The 16,302-nt window shown below is 38.2% G+C and overlaps 2 protein-coding genes across 2 annotated transcripts in view; one reads left to right on the forward strand and one right to left on the reverse strand.

Annotated features, from left to right (window-relative positions):
• The window catches only part of DERA (deoxyribose-phosphate aldolase), a 294,170-nt gene that overhangs the window by 274,120 nt on the left and 3,748 nt on the right, over window positions 1-16,302 (forward strand). The window contains exon 9 of the transcript XR_010127771.1: window positions 11,098-11,144. The gene's annotated coding sequence lies outside the window, so the exon portion shown is untranslated. The remainder of the gene's footprint in view (window positions 1-11,097; window positions 11,145-16,302) is intronic.
• SLC15A5 (solute carrier family 15 member 5) overlaps window positions 8,468-16,302 on the reverse strand; it is an 88,649-nt gene continuing 80,814 nt past the window's right edge. Inside the window, exons 8-9 of the mRNA XM_054445159.1 lie at window positions 13,140-13,248; window positions 8,468-8,615 (exon numbers count right to left, since the gene is read on the reverse strand). Coding sequence (XP_054301134.1) covers window positions 8,468-8,615; window positions 13,140-13,248 — 257 coding nt within the window. The remainder of the gene's footprint in view (window positions 8,616-13,139; window positions 13,249-16,302) is intronic.

A 16,302-nucleotide genomic window follows, 5' to 3' on the forward strand; every position in this document is an offset into this window, starting at 1 on the left:
GCCACAAGTGAAAAATGGAGCAAATGAGTGGCTGGGTACAGACCCTTGGCACCAAGTGGCTGGAGTAAATGGAACACTGCAGGGACCCAGAACTTCGCCCGCCACTGAGCATATTACTGGAGAAATACAGTACGAAACCCAGCAGGCTTCTGCAAACAACGCATCCCTTTAAGTTAATTGGTGTTATATAGAAGCTGAAATGCTCCGCTTATTTACAAAGCTACAGATTTATGTAAAGCAAAACCAATTACACTTAATGCCTAAACTATTCCAGGTGCTCAATGATAATGTTGCTAGGCAGTAGAGAAGAAACTGCTGTGTGAATGCATCCTGTTCCGAATGGAAGCCTGTGTAGTTACTGCAATTTAGCTAATCACGAGTGTCACCGCCAACGTGAGGATTCTAAGCTCTTTTGGTGTTTGCTTTGGGTCAACTTTATAATTCTGTAGATCTTTCAGCTCTAAGGACAAGTGAAAGCATAATGAGCACCTTTTTCTATTATGATGTAGAAATTAAGGAGATGAAGGCAAATTTGTGGAGAGGGGGAGAACAAAATAAAGCAGGCTCCTTTTCTAACAGTAAGAGGGACTAGAGCTTCTCACTTGTACTGAGATGAAGTGTTTAAAGATTTCTTGCTCTTTTGGGTGTTCATTAAACCCAAATTGCAAACTTGGCATTTAACCTTTTGCAGCAAGGAAAGCTTCTAAGGAATATCAGGGGTCTGCCTCACTGTTTTGCTAGGAAACAATTGCTAAACAGAAAGGATTTGAAAAAGTTGCAGGAAAAGGATTTATGCCTGTACCAGCAAGTCTTTTCATTTGTCCTCAAACAAAAAATAGTTTGAGTAACAGAAACACCTGGTGCTTTACAGCTCCTCTTTTGCAATTAAAAATGCATAGCATACCTAATCAAGTTGAGTAAATCTTTTATTCTACAGACCTAAAATATTTTATGTATACACAAGGGAGGTGCATAATTGCAGAATAATTTGCAGTCAGCTGATAAACTCACCTGTCCTATCCAACATGAATTGTCCTGGAAAGCAATGGCTTTTAAACTTTAGGGAACATGAGAATGATTTGGGTATTGGGTGTGCTTATTAAAACCACCAATTGCTGGACCCCAATCTGAAAAAAGATTTGAGTTAAGGCAGTCTGTGTAGGGGCCAGAAAGATTCACCTGTAGCAAGTTGTCCTCAACCAAATTTTGACAAATACTGCTACTAAGAAACAGACTTTAATTTTATTTGATTTCTTAAAAAATGAGTTTCCACATATTTTTGCTTATAAAAGAAGAAGCTCTTAGAAGATAATTTTCTGAATGCATCTGAATTGGCAGTGGAGACCGAAAGATGTTACTCGTATAATTCCTTTAAGCATCTCTATTTGGTTTGGTCACTTACCCTCCTCTCAGCTCTCATTTTATCTTCCCTAATTTCCTTCTTTCTTTTAATTCCAAGAATTCCATAACTTACATTTATTTTTCAACTTTTTTAGTATGTGGACATTCTCTTTGTTAAGGACATCTATTTTAGTAATACTGCTTTTAAATTCAGAGAAAATATCCTTAATGAAGTCATATTTTGATAGCAAAATATTAACAGCAAATATAGAAAATCATGTATATGTTTATTATTTACTCAGCCATGTACAGTATATGGTCACAATGCTCGGCATGTAATAAGGGCTCACTAAGAGTATTGAAAGAGTGTATATTAAAATACTGTCATTTTGCTTCTAATGACTCATTAAAACTCCAAAAAAAGGTCATATGCTTTCAATGGCTGAACCATTGTAGAAAGCTGTAAGGTATTATTGGTGTATAGAAAACTGTCATTTTGGGGGGGAGGAGCCAAGATGGCCGAATAGGAACAGCTCCAGTCTACAGCTCCCAGTGCGAGTGACGCAGGAGACGGGTGATTTCTGCATTTCCATCTGAGGTACCGTGTTCATCTCACTAGGGAGTGCCAGACAGTGGGCGCAGGTCAGTGGGTGAGTGCACCGTGCGCCAGCCGAAGCAGGGGCGAGGCATTGCCTCACTCGGGAAGCGCAAGGGGTCAGGGAGTTCCCTTTCCAGGGGTGACAGACGGCACCTGGAAAATCGGGCCACTCCCACCCGAATACTGTGTTTTTCCGACGGGCTTAGGAAACGGTGCCCCAGGAGAGTATAGCCCACACCTGGCTCAGAGGGTCCTACGCCCACGGAGTCTCGCTGATTGCTAGCACAGCAGTCTGAGATCAAACAGCAAGTCGGCAGCGAGGCTGGGGGAGGGGCGCCCGCCATTGCCCAGGCTCGCTTAGGTAAACAAAGCAGCCTGGAAGCTTGAACTGGGTGGAGCCCACCACAGCTCAAGGAGGCCTGCCTGCCTCTGTAGGCTCCACCTCTGGGGGCAGGGCACAGACAAACAAAAAGACAGCAGTAACCTCTGCAGACTTAAATGTCCCTGTCTGACAGCTTTGAGGAGAGCAGTGGTTCTCCCAGCACGCAACTGGAGATCTGAGAACGGGCTGACTGCCTCCTCAAGTGGGTCCCTGACCCCTGACCCCCGTGCAGCCTAACTGGGAGGCACCCCCCAGCAGGGGCAGACTGACACCTCACACAGCCGGCCAGGTACTCCAACAGACCTGCAGCTGAGGGTCCTGTCTGTTAGAAGGAAAACTAACAGAAAGGACATCCACACCAAAAACCCATCTGTACATCACCATCATCAAAGACCAAAAGTAGATAAAACCACAAAGATGGGGAAAAAACAGAGCAGAAAAACTGGAAACTCTAAAAAGCAGAGTACCTCTCCTCCTCCAAAGGAACGCAGTTCCTCACCAGCAACGGAACAAAGCTGGACGGAGAATGACTTTGACGAGCTGAGAGAAGAAGGCTTCAGACGATCAAATTACTCCGAGCTACGGGAGGATATTCAAACCAAAGGCAAAGAAGTTGAAAACTTTGAAAAAAATTTAGAAGAATGTATAACTAGAATAACCAATACAGAGAAGTGCTTAAAGGAGCTGATGGAGCTGAAAACCAAGGCTCGAGAACTACGTGAAGAATGCAGAAGCCTCAGGAGCCGATGCGATCAAATGGAAGAAAGGGTATCAGCCCTGGAAGATGAAATGAATGAAATGAAGCGAGAAGGGAAGTTTAGAGAAAAAAGAATAAAAAGAAACGAGCAAAGCCTCCAAGAAATGTGGGACTATGTGAAAAGACCAAATCTACGTCTGATTGGTGTACCTGAAAGTGACGGGGAGAATGGAAACAAGTTGGAAAACACTCTGCAGGATATTATCCAGGAGAACTTCCCCAATCTAGCAAGGCAGGCCAACATTCAGATTCAGGAAATACAGAGAACGCCACAAAGATACTCCTCGAGAAGAGCAACTCCAAGACACATAATTGTCAGATTCACCAAAGTTGAAATGAAGGAAAAAATGTTAAGGGCAGCCAGAGAGAAAGGTCGGGTTACCATCAAAGGGAAGCCCATCAGACTAACAGCGGATCTCTCGGCAGAAACCCTACAAGCCAGAAGAGAGTGGGGGCCAATATTCAACATTCTTAAAGAAAAGAATTTTCAACCCAGAATTTCATATCCTGCCAAACTAAGCTTCATAAGTGAAGGAGAAATAAAATACTTTACAGACAAGCAAATGCTGAGAGATTTTGTCACCACCAGGCCTGCCCTAAAAGAGCTCCTGAAGGAAGCGCTAAACATGGAAAGGCACAACCGGTACCAGCCACTGCAAAATCATACCGAAATGTAAAGACCATCGAGACTAGGAAGAGACTGCATCAACTAACGAGCAAAATAACCAGCTAACATCATAATGACAGGATCAGATTCACACATAACAATATTAACTTTAAATGTAAATGGACTAAATGCTCCAATTAAAAGACACAGACTGGCAAATTGGATAAAGACTCAAGACCCATCAGTGTGCTGTATTCAGGAAACCCATCTCACGTGCAGAGACACACATAGGCTCAAAATCAAAGGATGGAGGAAGATCTACCAAGCAAATGGAAAACAAAAAAAGGCAGGGGTTGCAATCCTAGTCTCTCATAAAATAGACTTTAAACCAACAAAGATCAAAAGAGACAAAGAAGGCCATTACATAATGGTAAAGGGATTAATTCAACAAGAAGAGCTAACTATCCTAAATATATATGCACCCAATACAGGAGCACCCAGATTCATAAAGCAAGTCCTGAGTGACCTACAAAGAGACTTAGACTCCCACACATTAATAATGGGAGACTTTAACACCCCACTGTCAACATTAGACAGATCAACGAAACAGAAAATCAACAAGGATACCCAGGAATTGAACTCAGCTCTGCACCAAGCAGACCTAATAGACATCTACAGAACTCTCCACCCCAAATCAACAGAATATACATTTTTTTCAGCACCACACCACACCTCTTCCAAAATTGACCATATACTTGGAAGTAAAGCTCTCCTTAATAAATGTAAAAGAACAGAAATTATAACAAACTATCTCTCAGATCACAGTACAATCAAGCTAGAACTCAGGATTAAGAATCTCACTCAAAACCGCTCAACTACATGGAAACTGAACAACCTGCACCTGAATGACTACTGGGTACATAATGAAATGAAGGCAGAAATAAAGATGTTCTTTGAAACCAACGAGAACCAAGACACAACATACCAGAATCTCTGGGATGCATTCAAAGCAGTGTGTAGAGGGAAATTTATAGCACTAAATGCCCAAAAGAGAAAGCAGGAAAGATCCAAAATTGACACCCTAACATCACAATTAAAAGAACTAGAAAAGCAAGACCAAACACATTCAAAAGCTAGCAGAAGGCAAGAAATAACTAAAATCACAGCAGAACTGAAGGAAATAGAGACACAAAAAACCCTTCAAAAAATCAATGAATCCAGGAGCTGGTTTTTTGAAAGGATCAACAAAATTGATAGACCACTAGCAAGATTAATAAAGAAAAAAAGAGAGAAGAATCAAATAGATGCAATAAAAAATGATAAAGGGGATATCACCACCGATCCCACAGAAATACAAACTACCATCAGAGAATACCACAAACACCTCTACGCAAATAAACTAGAAAATCTAGAAGAAATGGATAAATTCCTCAACACATACACCCTCCCAAGACTAAACCAGGAAGAAGTTGAATCTCTGAATAGACCAATAACAGGAGCTGAAATTGTGGCAATAATCAATAGCTTACCAACCAAAAAAAGTCCAGGACCAGATGGGTTCACAGCCGAATTCTACCAGAGGTACAAGGAGGAGCTGGTACCATTCCTTCTGAAACTATTCCAATCAATAGAAAAAGAGGGAATCCTCCCTAACTCATTTTATGAGGCCAGCATCATCCTGATACCAAAGTCTGGCAGAGACACAACAAAAAAAGAGAATTTTAGACCAATATCCTTGATGAACATTGATGCAAAAATCCTCAATAAAATACTGGCAAACAGAATCCAGCAGCACATCAAAAAGCTTATCCACCATGATCAAGTGGGCTTCATCCCTGGGATGCAAGGCTGGTTCAATATACGCAAATCAATAAATGTAATCCAGCATATAAACAGAACCAAAGTCAAAAACCACATGATTATCTCAATAGATGCAGAAAAGGCCTTTGACAAAATTCAACAACCCTTCATGCTAAAAACTCTCAATAAATTAGGTATTGATGGGACGTATCTCAAAATAATAAGAGCTATTTATGACAAACCCACAGCCAATATCATACTGAATGGGCAAAAACTGGAAGCATTCCCTTTGAAAACTGGCACAAGACAGGGATGCCCTCTCTCACCACTCCTATTCAACATAGTGTTGGAAGTTCTGGCCAGGGCAATTAGGCAAGAGAAGGAAATCAAGGGTATTCAATTAGGAAAAGAGGAAGTCAAATTGTCCCTGTTTGCAGATGACATGATAGTATATCTAGAAAACCCCATTGTCTCAGCCCAAAATCTCCTTAAGCTGATAAGCAACTTCAGCAAAGTCTCAGGATACAAAATCAATGTACAAAAATCACAAGCATTCTTATACATCAATAACAGACAAACAGAGAGCCAAATCATGAGTGAACTCCCATTCACAATTGCTTCAAAGAGAATAAAATACCTAGGAATCCAACTTACAAGGGATGTGAAGGACCTCTTCAAGGAGAACTACAAACCACTGCTCAAGGAAATAAAAGAGGATACAAACAAATGGAAGAACATTCCATGCTCATGGGTAGGAAGAATCAATATCGTGAAAATGGCCATCCTTCCCAAGGTAATTTACAGATTCAATGCCATCCCCATCAAGTTACCAATGACTTTCTTCACAGAATTGGAAAAAACTACTTTAAAGTTCATATGGAACCAAAAAAGAGCCCGCATCGCCAAGTCAATCCTAAGCCAAAAGAACAAAGCTGGAGGCATCACGCTACCTGACTTCAAACTATACTACAAGGCTACAGTAACCAAAACAGCATGGTACTGGTACCAAAAGAGAGATATAGATCAATGGAACAGAACAGAGCCGTCAGAAATAATGCCACATATCTACAACTATCTGATCTTTGACAAACCTGACAAAAACAAGAAATGGGGAAAGGATTCCCTATTTAATAAATGGTGCTGGGAAAACTGGCTAGCCATATGTAGAAAGCTGAAACTGGATCCCTTCCTTACACCTTATACAAAAATCAATTCAAGATGGATTAAAGACTTAAATGTTAGACCTAAAACCATAAAAACCCTAGAAGAAAACCTAGGCAATACCATTCAGGACATAGGCATGGGCAAGGACTTCATGTCTAAAACACCAAAAGCAATGGCAACAAAAGCCGAAATTGACAAATGGGATCTAATTAAACTAAAGAGCTTCTGCACAGCAAAGGAAACTACCATCAGAGTGAACAGGCAGCCTACAAAATGGGAGAAAATTTTCGCAACCTACTCATCTGTCAAAGGGCTAATATCCAGAATCTACAATGAACTGCAACAAATTTACAAGAAAAAAACAAACAACCCCATCAAAAAGTGGGCGAAGGACATGAACAGACACTTCTCAAAAGAAGACATTTATGCAGCCAAAAAACACATGAAAAAATGCTCACCATCACTGGCCATCAGAGAAATGCAAATCAAAACCACAATGAGATACCATCTCACAGCAGTTAGAATGGCAATCATTAAAAAGTCAGGAAACAACAGGTGCTGGAGAGGATGTGGAGAAATAGGAACACTTTTACACTGTTGGTGGGACTGTAAACTAGTTCAACCCTTGTGGAAGTCAGTGTGGCAATTCCTCAGGGATCTAGAACTAGAAATTCCATTTGACCCAGCCATCCCATTACTGGGTATATACCCAAAGGACTATAAATCATGCTGCTATAAAGACACATGCACACGTATGTTTATTGCGGCATTATTCACAATAGCAAAGACTTGGAACCAACCCAAATGTCCAACAATGATAGACTGGATTAAGAAAATGTGGCACATATACACCATGGAATACTATGCAGCCATAAAAAATGATGAGTTCACGTCCTTTGTAGGGACATGGATGAAATTGGAAATCATCATTCTCAGTAAACTATCACAAGAACAAAAAACCAAACACCGCATATTCTCACTCATAGGTGGGAATTGAACAATGAGAACACATGGACACAGGAAGGGGAACATCACACTTCGGGGACTGTTGTGTGGTGGGGGGAGGGGGGAGGGATAGCATTGGGAGATATACCTAATGCTAGATGACGAGTTGGTGGGTGCAGCGCACCAGCATGGCACATGTATACATATGTAACTTACCTGCACGTTGCGCACATGTACCATAGAGCCTAAAGTATAATAATAATAATAATAATAATAATAATAAAAAGAAAAAAAAAATTGGAAATCAGGGAGAACACAAACATTCAATACATAACATAGATGTAATTCTAGTGTCTCTCCATACCAAATATATTTTGCAGGAGCCCTGAAAGGCTTTAAATTACACAGGTTAATCAGCTACAAAGGCCATGCCATTATAACCGTTGATAACAAGAACAATATCTTTTACACAATGAACAGAGCTGATTTGGAAAGTTTTGTAACAAAACACATAAACCACATTTTTAAAAACATCAACATCCTTCTTTCACCAAGTCTGTTATAAAGATATGATGATCATTATAAAAAAAAAAAAAAAGAAGAAAAAAAAAAAAAGAAAACTGTCATTTTTTTGTCATAGAGTAATCACCTAGGCTTTGAAATTATTTTATTAATTCTAATGCTATAACAATGCAAAAGCATGACAGTTTACTAGAAAGGTCATAATTAGTCTTTGTAAATAAAGTATACAGATGATATTTGTAAAATCACCTCCATATATATTGGCTTTTACACTAAAACACATAAAATGCTCAACTGAAGAAGAAAACAATGAATACTGTTCTCATAAGACAGGTAGACTCAAACACAGTTTCATAGGGCTGTCTCCCAAAGATCAATACTTGAAGAAAATTCCTGTATACTGCCATAAAATTTCAGAGACTTTTCGTGGAGGAGAAGTGTTTCTTCAAGATTACTTCCATGGATGTTCTGGACATTAAAATGATTTAGATTACAATATCTAAAAAAGAAAGAAAGAAAGCTTTTCTTAGGACCAGATGTAGATGAATTGATAAATCATTTGCTTCTCTCCTGCGCTTGTCTACCTTTTATGATGGGCTCATAGATACTGGCACAACAGTGATGATTATTTAAGAGCGCTGCTCACCAAAACAGCCTTTTTAAAAGGACAAAAGGAGTTTTTGTGACTTAGTAAAGTGTCTCATAAGGACCTTTAGGTGGCGCTTTTTTACAACCTGCTATGCTGTCTTCAATGCTGACAGAGAGATGGTGAGAAGGCTGAAAGCCTATTGATTTGACAGATTTCATGGCGGTCAGGATGCATAAGAGGTTTACTGGGGATTTGTAAATTCAGTGCTGAGATTATGTGGAAAACACTATTGTCAAAGAAGGAATCTATGAATATATTTCTAGAATGTGCACTCTCCATCCCCAACCTCCAGAAAAACCTGCCTTTCCAGTGTCTTCTAAGTACCAGCCCCATGCAAGGGTGGGATAGAATCATCCCATTTTGAAGATTGAGAAACTGAAGTTTCCAAGAGGTTAAATAACTTGCTTAAGGTTCATAGAAATAGTAGTTGGCAGAGTTTGGATTTGGAACCAGAACTTGATTATTCTGAATCCTGGCGCTTTTCCTCTATGGCATACTGCCTGTAAAGACAAATTACTTTCTTAAACACTTTCGGGTAAGTTCCAGCAAAATAGGAACTTCAAATTGCTTTATTCACTGCTTTATTTCCAGTGATTGATACATAGTAGATGTTCAATAAATATTTGTCAAATGAACAAAGGAATATCGGCTATAAGTTTAATTTTATCACATACACATAAGTTTCAAAAATAGATGGGGTCAGTCATCTATTTTTGATTTGTGAAGGTTTCAAAAGTTAATTTTACCTTCTTTTCCTTCTCAATACATTACTAAAAATAACTGTAACTGTAACTCTAAGAGAATGAATACTGCCTGAACAACTCTGGTCATTTGTCTCTGATTTATGTCACTTTCAATAATTCTTACAGCATAGACACAAAAGATTACTGGAATATTTGACAAAACAAGTGCAATATCAACTTTATAAGGTGTGTTTCACAACACTGGAAGGAAAGTGGTGTTAGTTATAAAAACAAACACTCTCTGCCCCCTGCCTCTCAAAACACCTGAAATTTCTTTTTATTTTAGCACCAAATGTGGGATAGGATACATATTTATATAAAGCACTGTAGACATATTTACTTTCATCTACCTACTTCCTTCACCCCTAAACTGGAAAGCCTTGAGTATGACGTGTCACTAATGCAGTGTTTCAAATTTGATTGTGGAGGGGTTGTTTTCAGTTTGTTTGATTTGGTACATGTGACAGGTAAGTCTGGCCTTATATTTATGGATAATTCCTAGCTTTATGCAGCTGGGGATTTGAGATAATGTCCCAGTAACCCTCACAAGATTGGTTTGGTTCTAGGACTTAACAATAAGATTATATCAGACTAATATGAACTTGGCTGTGGGGGTGTCTAGGGTGCTAAAACAGACCTCATCCTACCTGTATTTTGGTGAGGATGTTGTTTCGTAATTAATACACTGTCCTCAAGATCTTGAGGACAAGAATAAGTTGGAACTGCCTTGTTCTTGATAGATTTGCCACCATTACCTGGCTCTGAACAGATACACCTTTGGGTTTGATAAAAAATGGGATTGTGATTGCATATGTGCTGAGATTAAATATGATTTGACTTGGAAGTAATATGTTTCAATAATGCTGTCCCTGGGACATCAGTACTTTTCCCATTTCTTTGCATGCTTATTGTTCATTAGTGTCTGACAAAAATAATCAGTATAGAAAAAAATCGGAATCATGCGCTCCTCACTGCAGACACTGGTCTTTCTCTCTCAGGTTTCATACTGTGTCTTGCTTAACTCTTCTGACTTGGCCTGTCCAATCCCAATGGCCAATAGGTCCCCAAGGCAGCAAGTGCTTTGGCTTTGATGTCATTGGTTCTAGCTGCTTAATCTCTGGAGGAAAATTTTCTAGAATCTCCTACTTCTGACATGTGACATCCATTCTTTTCCTGTGGGGTGCTCGTCAACAGGTGGTAGTGGGTAGAGTTACTTTAACTGAAGGAAATAGTTTTCTCCCAAACCAAGTTAAGAATTGTCAGAGAGCAAGAAGACGGCTCTTCTATGGCACCTGGAGGCAGCATAGTATAGAAGTGTAGAAGCATGGGCTTCAGAGACAAATTTGGGGTTGAATCCTAGTTGTGTGAACTTGGTCAATTTATTTAACTAGCTTTGCACTTTAGTTTTTTGATTTATAACGTAGAATGAGAAGATCTATATGCCAAGAAGGTGGTGGGGAGTAAGTGCAGTTGTTTGTGTGTGTATAGCATGCCACCCAAGACACACAGGCTGCTCAACACATAGAAAATTAATTTCTTTCCTTCTTGTTTGTTTCTTCCTCTCTCTCTATCTTTAGTCCCTCCCTAAGAAAGTATGCAGGAGAAGAGAAAGTAGATAGGAGATGGAGAAGATTTGGTAAGTATCAGATTTATTTCTGAATGAACTTTACATTTTTACTTAGTAAAATGTAAAGTTTTACTTCTCATCTTTGGTTCCTCCAATCTCTGGTGTGTTGTATATTTTTATTCTTACCTCCTCCTCTGCATTCCACACCACTACTTCTCACTTCTTTACAGGAACTCACTAGTTCCCTTCACAATCAGAGAGAAAGAATCACACTTGAATATTTTAATTTGGGCTGTAGATGTTAGCTCTATGTAGACTACAAGTTTGCCTGTTCAACTCTATTTCTCTATTGCCTGGAACAATGCTTAGCATGTTGGTTGAGTGTATATATTAATGAGTAAATCCCTGGGCTAATAGATTCTGGGTCCAGTGCCAGTTCTACCTGAACTCTGTCCATGACTGCGGTCATCTTGGCCACACCTCAACGTAAGTCTAGGAGAAGAATAAAAAGGAGGAAGAAGAGAGCATATGGCTAGGCATGAGACCATTATAATTATAATTCCTAACACTTCAGAGCATTTACTCATCCTCACAAAAGCGTTATGATACAGTTACTATTTTTATCATTTCCATTTTTCAAATGAAGTAACTGAGGTTTAGCAAGGTTAAACAGCTTGCTGAAGTTTGTATAGCATGTAAATTGTGAAACTGGACTCAACTTGGGTGACTAAATTACTTTATGAAAGACAAGGATCAAACCTTACCATAGGATGCAAAATAAAAATTGAGAGATGGTGCAGGTTTTTGAGAATTGCTGGGTGAGCATCACTTATGTGTCTGGAGGCAGTAGATGGAGGGGAATGAGGCCATGCCTCCAGCTTCCATTTTCACTGTGAAATCTGTTTTGCTACAATGCTGAGAACATTCCTGTTGGACCTTTCTGCAAAACTTTCTGGTTCTCTAATTTGATTTTCAATCTAAGAATGAGATCAGCATTTGGGAAATGTATACACTGTGAAGGATCAGTTTGATAATTTATACACTTTGGAGTGTAAGAAATATAAAAATTCAGGGAGCTATTAAGGCTTTTAATTTTGTTATCAATTCTGCCTTGCATGAGGTTTGATTCTTTCTTATACTGGACCATAAGCCCAATGAGAGCAGAACACTGGTGAAAATAAACCTTTATTGACGTACTGACTTTGCATCTTTCTGGTTTATGACACCACCTATCACATGGCTGATGTTCAAAAAGAGATTTGTTAGGTTAATAAAATAATGACCTAGGCAAAGGTGAAGTGACAATGGATGAGATAATATATGACTAAATGACTAAAGAGAAAAATGGATGGAAGGAAGTGAGGAAAATGAAAATCTGCTTAATTTCTGCTTCGTGACAGACATTGTGATTAGCCCTTTATCAATATTCATCCCCCTAAAACCCACAAGAGGTTTTTTATTTTACATGTGTAAAAACAGAGGCCCAGAGAGGTTAGAGAATTTTCTCAAAAGTACACAGCTGTCCAAGAATATGTCAAGGGGAGAGAGAGAGAGAAGCTGGCAATGGATGAGTGGATGGATGGTAGACGGTACATATTAAGCCACTCTCAGGTGATCTCAGGTGACAAGCTAAGGGATTTTGTAGTTTTTTTAATTGACCTTGAAATGGTCACTGCTGATTTAAAAGCCTGAATAGGATCCAAATCTCAAGCATCATTAGATTTCTAGCTATTTGTTTACTGATATTTGCTTTTAATGGTAATGATTCACTCGTTCTTACTATCAATACGCTTATTTCTAATTCTAAAGTGATGCTACATAGTGGGGAGGAAAATCTTGTGTTAGGACATGTTTTAGAATTTGTAAAGCACTATTTTATTATGAGGATCGATGGAAAAAGTGAAGTCTAAATTGAAATTTCTTGCCCTGAATAATCTGTTGAATTTCTCTAATATGCTAATTTGTCCAGTCATGGTGTACAGAATTCCCGCTGGCTCAGTGACAGTTCCCAGACCAATATTTCATGGACTCAGAAATTTTTCATCTTACCACACACTTACTTACCTTTGTGAAACACTCCAGAATCCCAGGACGTTCAACAATGTTAATGATGCCAGGAAGAAGAAGAAGCTTTCTAAATTGCCTTTGTTTAATGTGTTTGGAAACCAATTGCCTGTTTGGAACAAATGTAATTGTTATTCAACTGCAGAGTTGTAAGTTTCTGTGAATATTTTATCATTCCATAATTCATAGAGCTTTGTTCGCTTCAGTAATATCCACAAAGGAAAAAAGCTCATCTGAAACTTGATTGTCAAAATTTATTTAATTCCGTAATTAATAGTAAAATGATAAGCAAAGCACCCCAAATATTTTGAAGGTCACAAAACACTGTTAATTTGCATCGCACAAATATAGGTGTCAGAAGAACTGGGTTGTAAAGGTAATCCTGACTATTCCATTAACTTGCAGGAGCCATGTGTGTATCTTATTTATCCTTATATTTCTAATATTTACAACTGTGCCTGGCATGTAGGGATTATTTGGCAAATATATAGTGAGTGAATGAATAAAAAATATTTTCTATGACCAGATAGTCTGTTTCATATGCAAATTGTAAGGATAGTGAGATAATGTATATAGGTGATAGATGTTAAATTATTTTCACAACTTTGATAAATCCAGGGCTACCTTACAATATCACAGACCTCATTGGTCAAATTACTTGCAATCTCTGGTTAACGTGGAGATTTTCTTTTCACCTAATAAGTAAATTCTTCAATTCGATACCACCAAATAAAGGATCTCTACTTCATTATGATGTCATACTGGGTATATATGAAACTATTCAAGATTCAAGGTAATTACTTTAATTTGCTTCTAAGTTTTGACTTTTGCTTTGGATCTGTCCTATAACTCTATCTCTATCTCTGTCCCTGTCTCTGTCCCTGCCTCTGCCTCTGTCTCTATCTCTATCCACATACATACTTTTCATTTCTTCAGTAAATTTTGGGGTATTGTTTAATATATAAATATAATGCACTATTTTATACATATTATGTATGTGATACTTAATTTTAGGCAATACTTTAGAAACAGCAAGGAGAACTAGTATTACCAAACGTATTTACATAGCACTACAGAATGCTTAAAAGGGAAAAATCTAACTTAACAGAGAGAATTTAATTTAACTGTAGCTCTGAATTGGGTTGAATTTTTTTAATGTTATGCATTATGAGAACAGGAAATGATTATCTCTGAAGACACAAATGCCAAGCTTTCATCATTTCATTGCCTTTTTATAGGAACAACTCCTACAATGGGAGGTGAAGAGGGTGTGGGACCAGAGCAATCAGTCTGTGACCCAATAGGACTGGGCCTCAGTACCATCTTTGGCACATGGGTTGTAGGGTTGTTTCCTGCAGTAGAAAGTGGTTCTTGGCCTCTCCCTTGACAATGCATACTTTTAAATGGGATTTAACTTAAATATTCTGATCACAGTCAGCAAGTACATAAGTATGACAATTGTGATTAATTGTGCCACTTCCCATTTAAAGCTGTTTGTCTTCTGTCTTTTACCTACTCAATGACTATTACTATGGATCAACAATGAAAATTAGCTGTGTCTGTTATATTCTTGGACCTATATCTGAAAGCTAGCCTAAATAAATTATAGCACAAATAAATAAAACGGTAAAGTGCAACTTACAAAATAGGTATTATTTTTTCAAAAGAACTGGATTGTAAAGGTAATCTTGATTATGCTATTAATTTGCAGGAGCTGTGTGTCTTATTTATCCTTATATTTTTAGTATTTAGATCAGTGCCTGACAAATAGGGATTATTTGGCAAAATAATACCAAAATAGGTATTATGATAGGTATAAATAAGTATTACTATACCTATTTTGTGGTTCCACTTTACCATTTTATTTGGGTTCTATTATAATGAAAATTTATGGTTTTATTGCTACAGTTACATGATGCCTTTGTCTGGTGTTTAGATGCGTAAATGAAGTTCACTGAATGTTTCTTTGTAAGTCTTGTCTATTGGATATTGTGTAGCCTTTTTGATGTGTATATGTGTGCTTTTGTGTGTGTGCGTATGTGTGTGTGCCCGTGCGTGTGTGCACACAGGAACTAAACATTTGATTGTACTTCAATGGGGAGAGTTGAGGTGGAAGTCAAGATAGGGTGCAATAACATCCTACTTATTTTCAGGAAGAACTAAACCATCCTTCTAAGCCTATTCAAACAGTGCTATTGTTTCCCCTCTTGAATTAATATCCCAATCGTACTTCTGTCCTTTTCATTTCACATCAGCACTTTGCGTGTCATGTGATTATACCTTTTTATCACTGTGTTTCTCTGGCTAGTGTAAGAGGAGTTTGCACAGAGCATGTGAAGCCTCGGAATTAACATGACATTAATTCTTCTTGGAGCATGAATTCTGGTCCATAATAAGTAATTGAAAAGACTATCTTTATATTATAAGAGAGTCATATGAGGAAGAAGAATATAAATTTCCTAAGATCTTTAGAGGTAAAACATAATATTTTAAAGAAACTGTTTCATTATGGCAAATACCAGCCTTTTGGGAGATACCACTAGATCCCCCTGGGCACACCAGAGCACTCTCGTCACTGGGGATGCTGTGGAAAACAGAAATGAGAAGTACTGTGACTTGGTATTTGAGAGTTTGGGGTGACAGGAGAGAAGGACATTTATACTAGAAAAGTTAGAGAAAGATAGTATAAATCTGTGGATATGGACAAAACATTCTGTGAGTGGGATTATCTTAAAAAAAAAAAAAAAAAGAAAAGAAAACCCCAAACCAAAGATTGCCATATCACGTATTCAAACTTTCTATAATGCTCCCGTATTCATTCTTAAATATCATTTTTAGCATGTGGCTTTCTTTCTAATGCTCATCTTCATTCTAGTCCCACATTTTTTGCCATATTTAGATTCATTTAACATTCTCTGTATAGCTAATTTACATGGTAAAGAGAAGCATCGCCTGAACTGATAGCATGGGACAAACACTTGTATCAAGTCAGACAGAAAGATTCTTCAGGACACTTAAAATTTGCTTTATTTATATGGAGATTATCTGTCTATGTGAAGAGACAGAATTGGGTATAAAAAGATATAGAAAGAGCATGGGCTTTGGAGTCAGGTAGACTTTTAAAGTTAAATCTTGCCTTAACAGTGTAGTCATTGGGCAAATA

This window comes from Pongo pygmaeus, chromosome 10, assembly GCF_028885625.2.
Source record: "Pongo pygmaeus isolate AG05252 chromosome 10, NHGRI_mPonPyg2-v2.0_pri, whole genome shotgun sequence".
Lineage (NCBI taxonomy): Eukaryota > Metazoa > Chordata > Mammalia > Primates > Hominidae > Pongo > Pongo pygmaeus.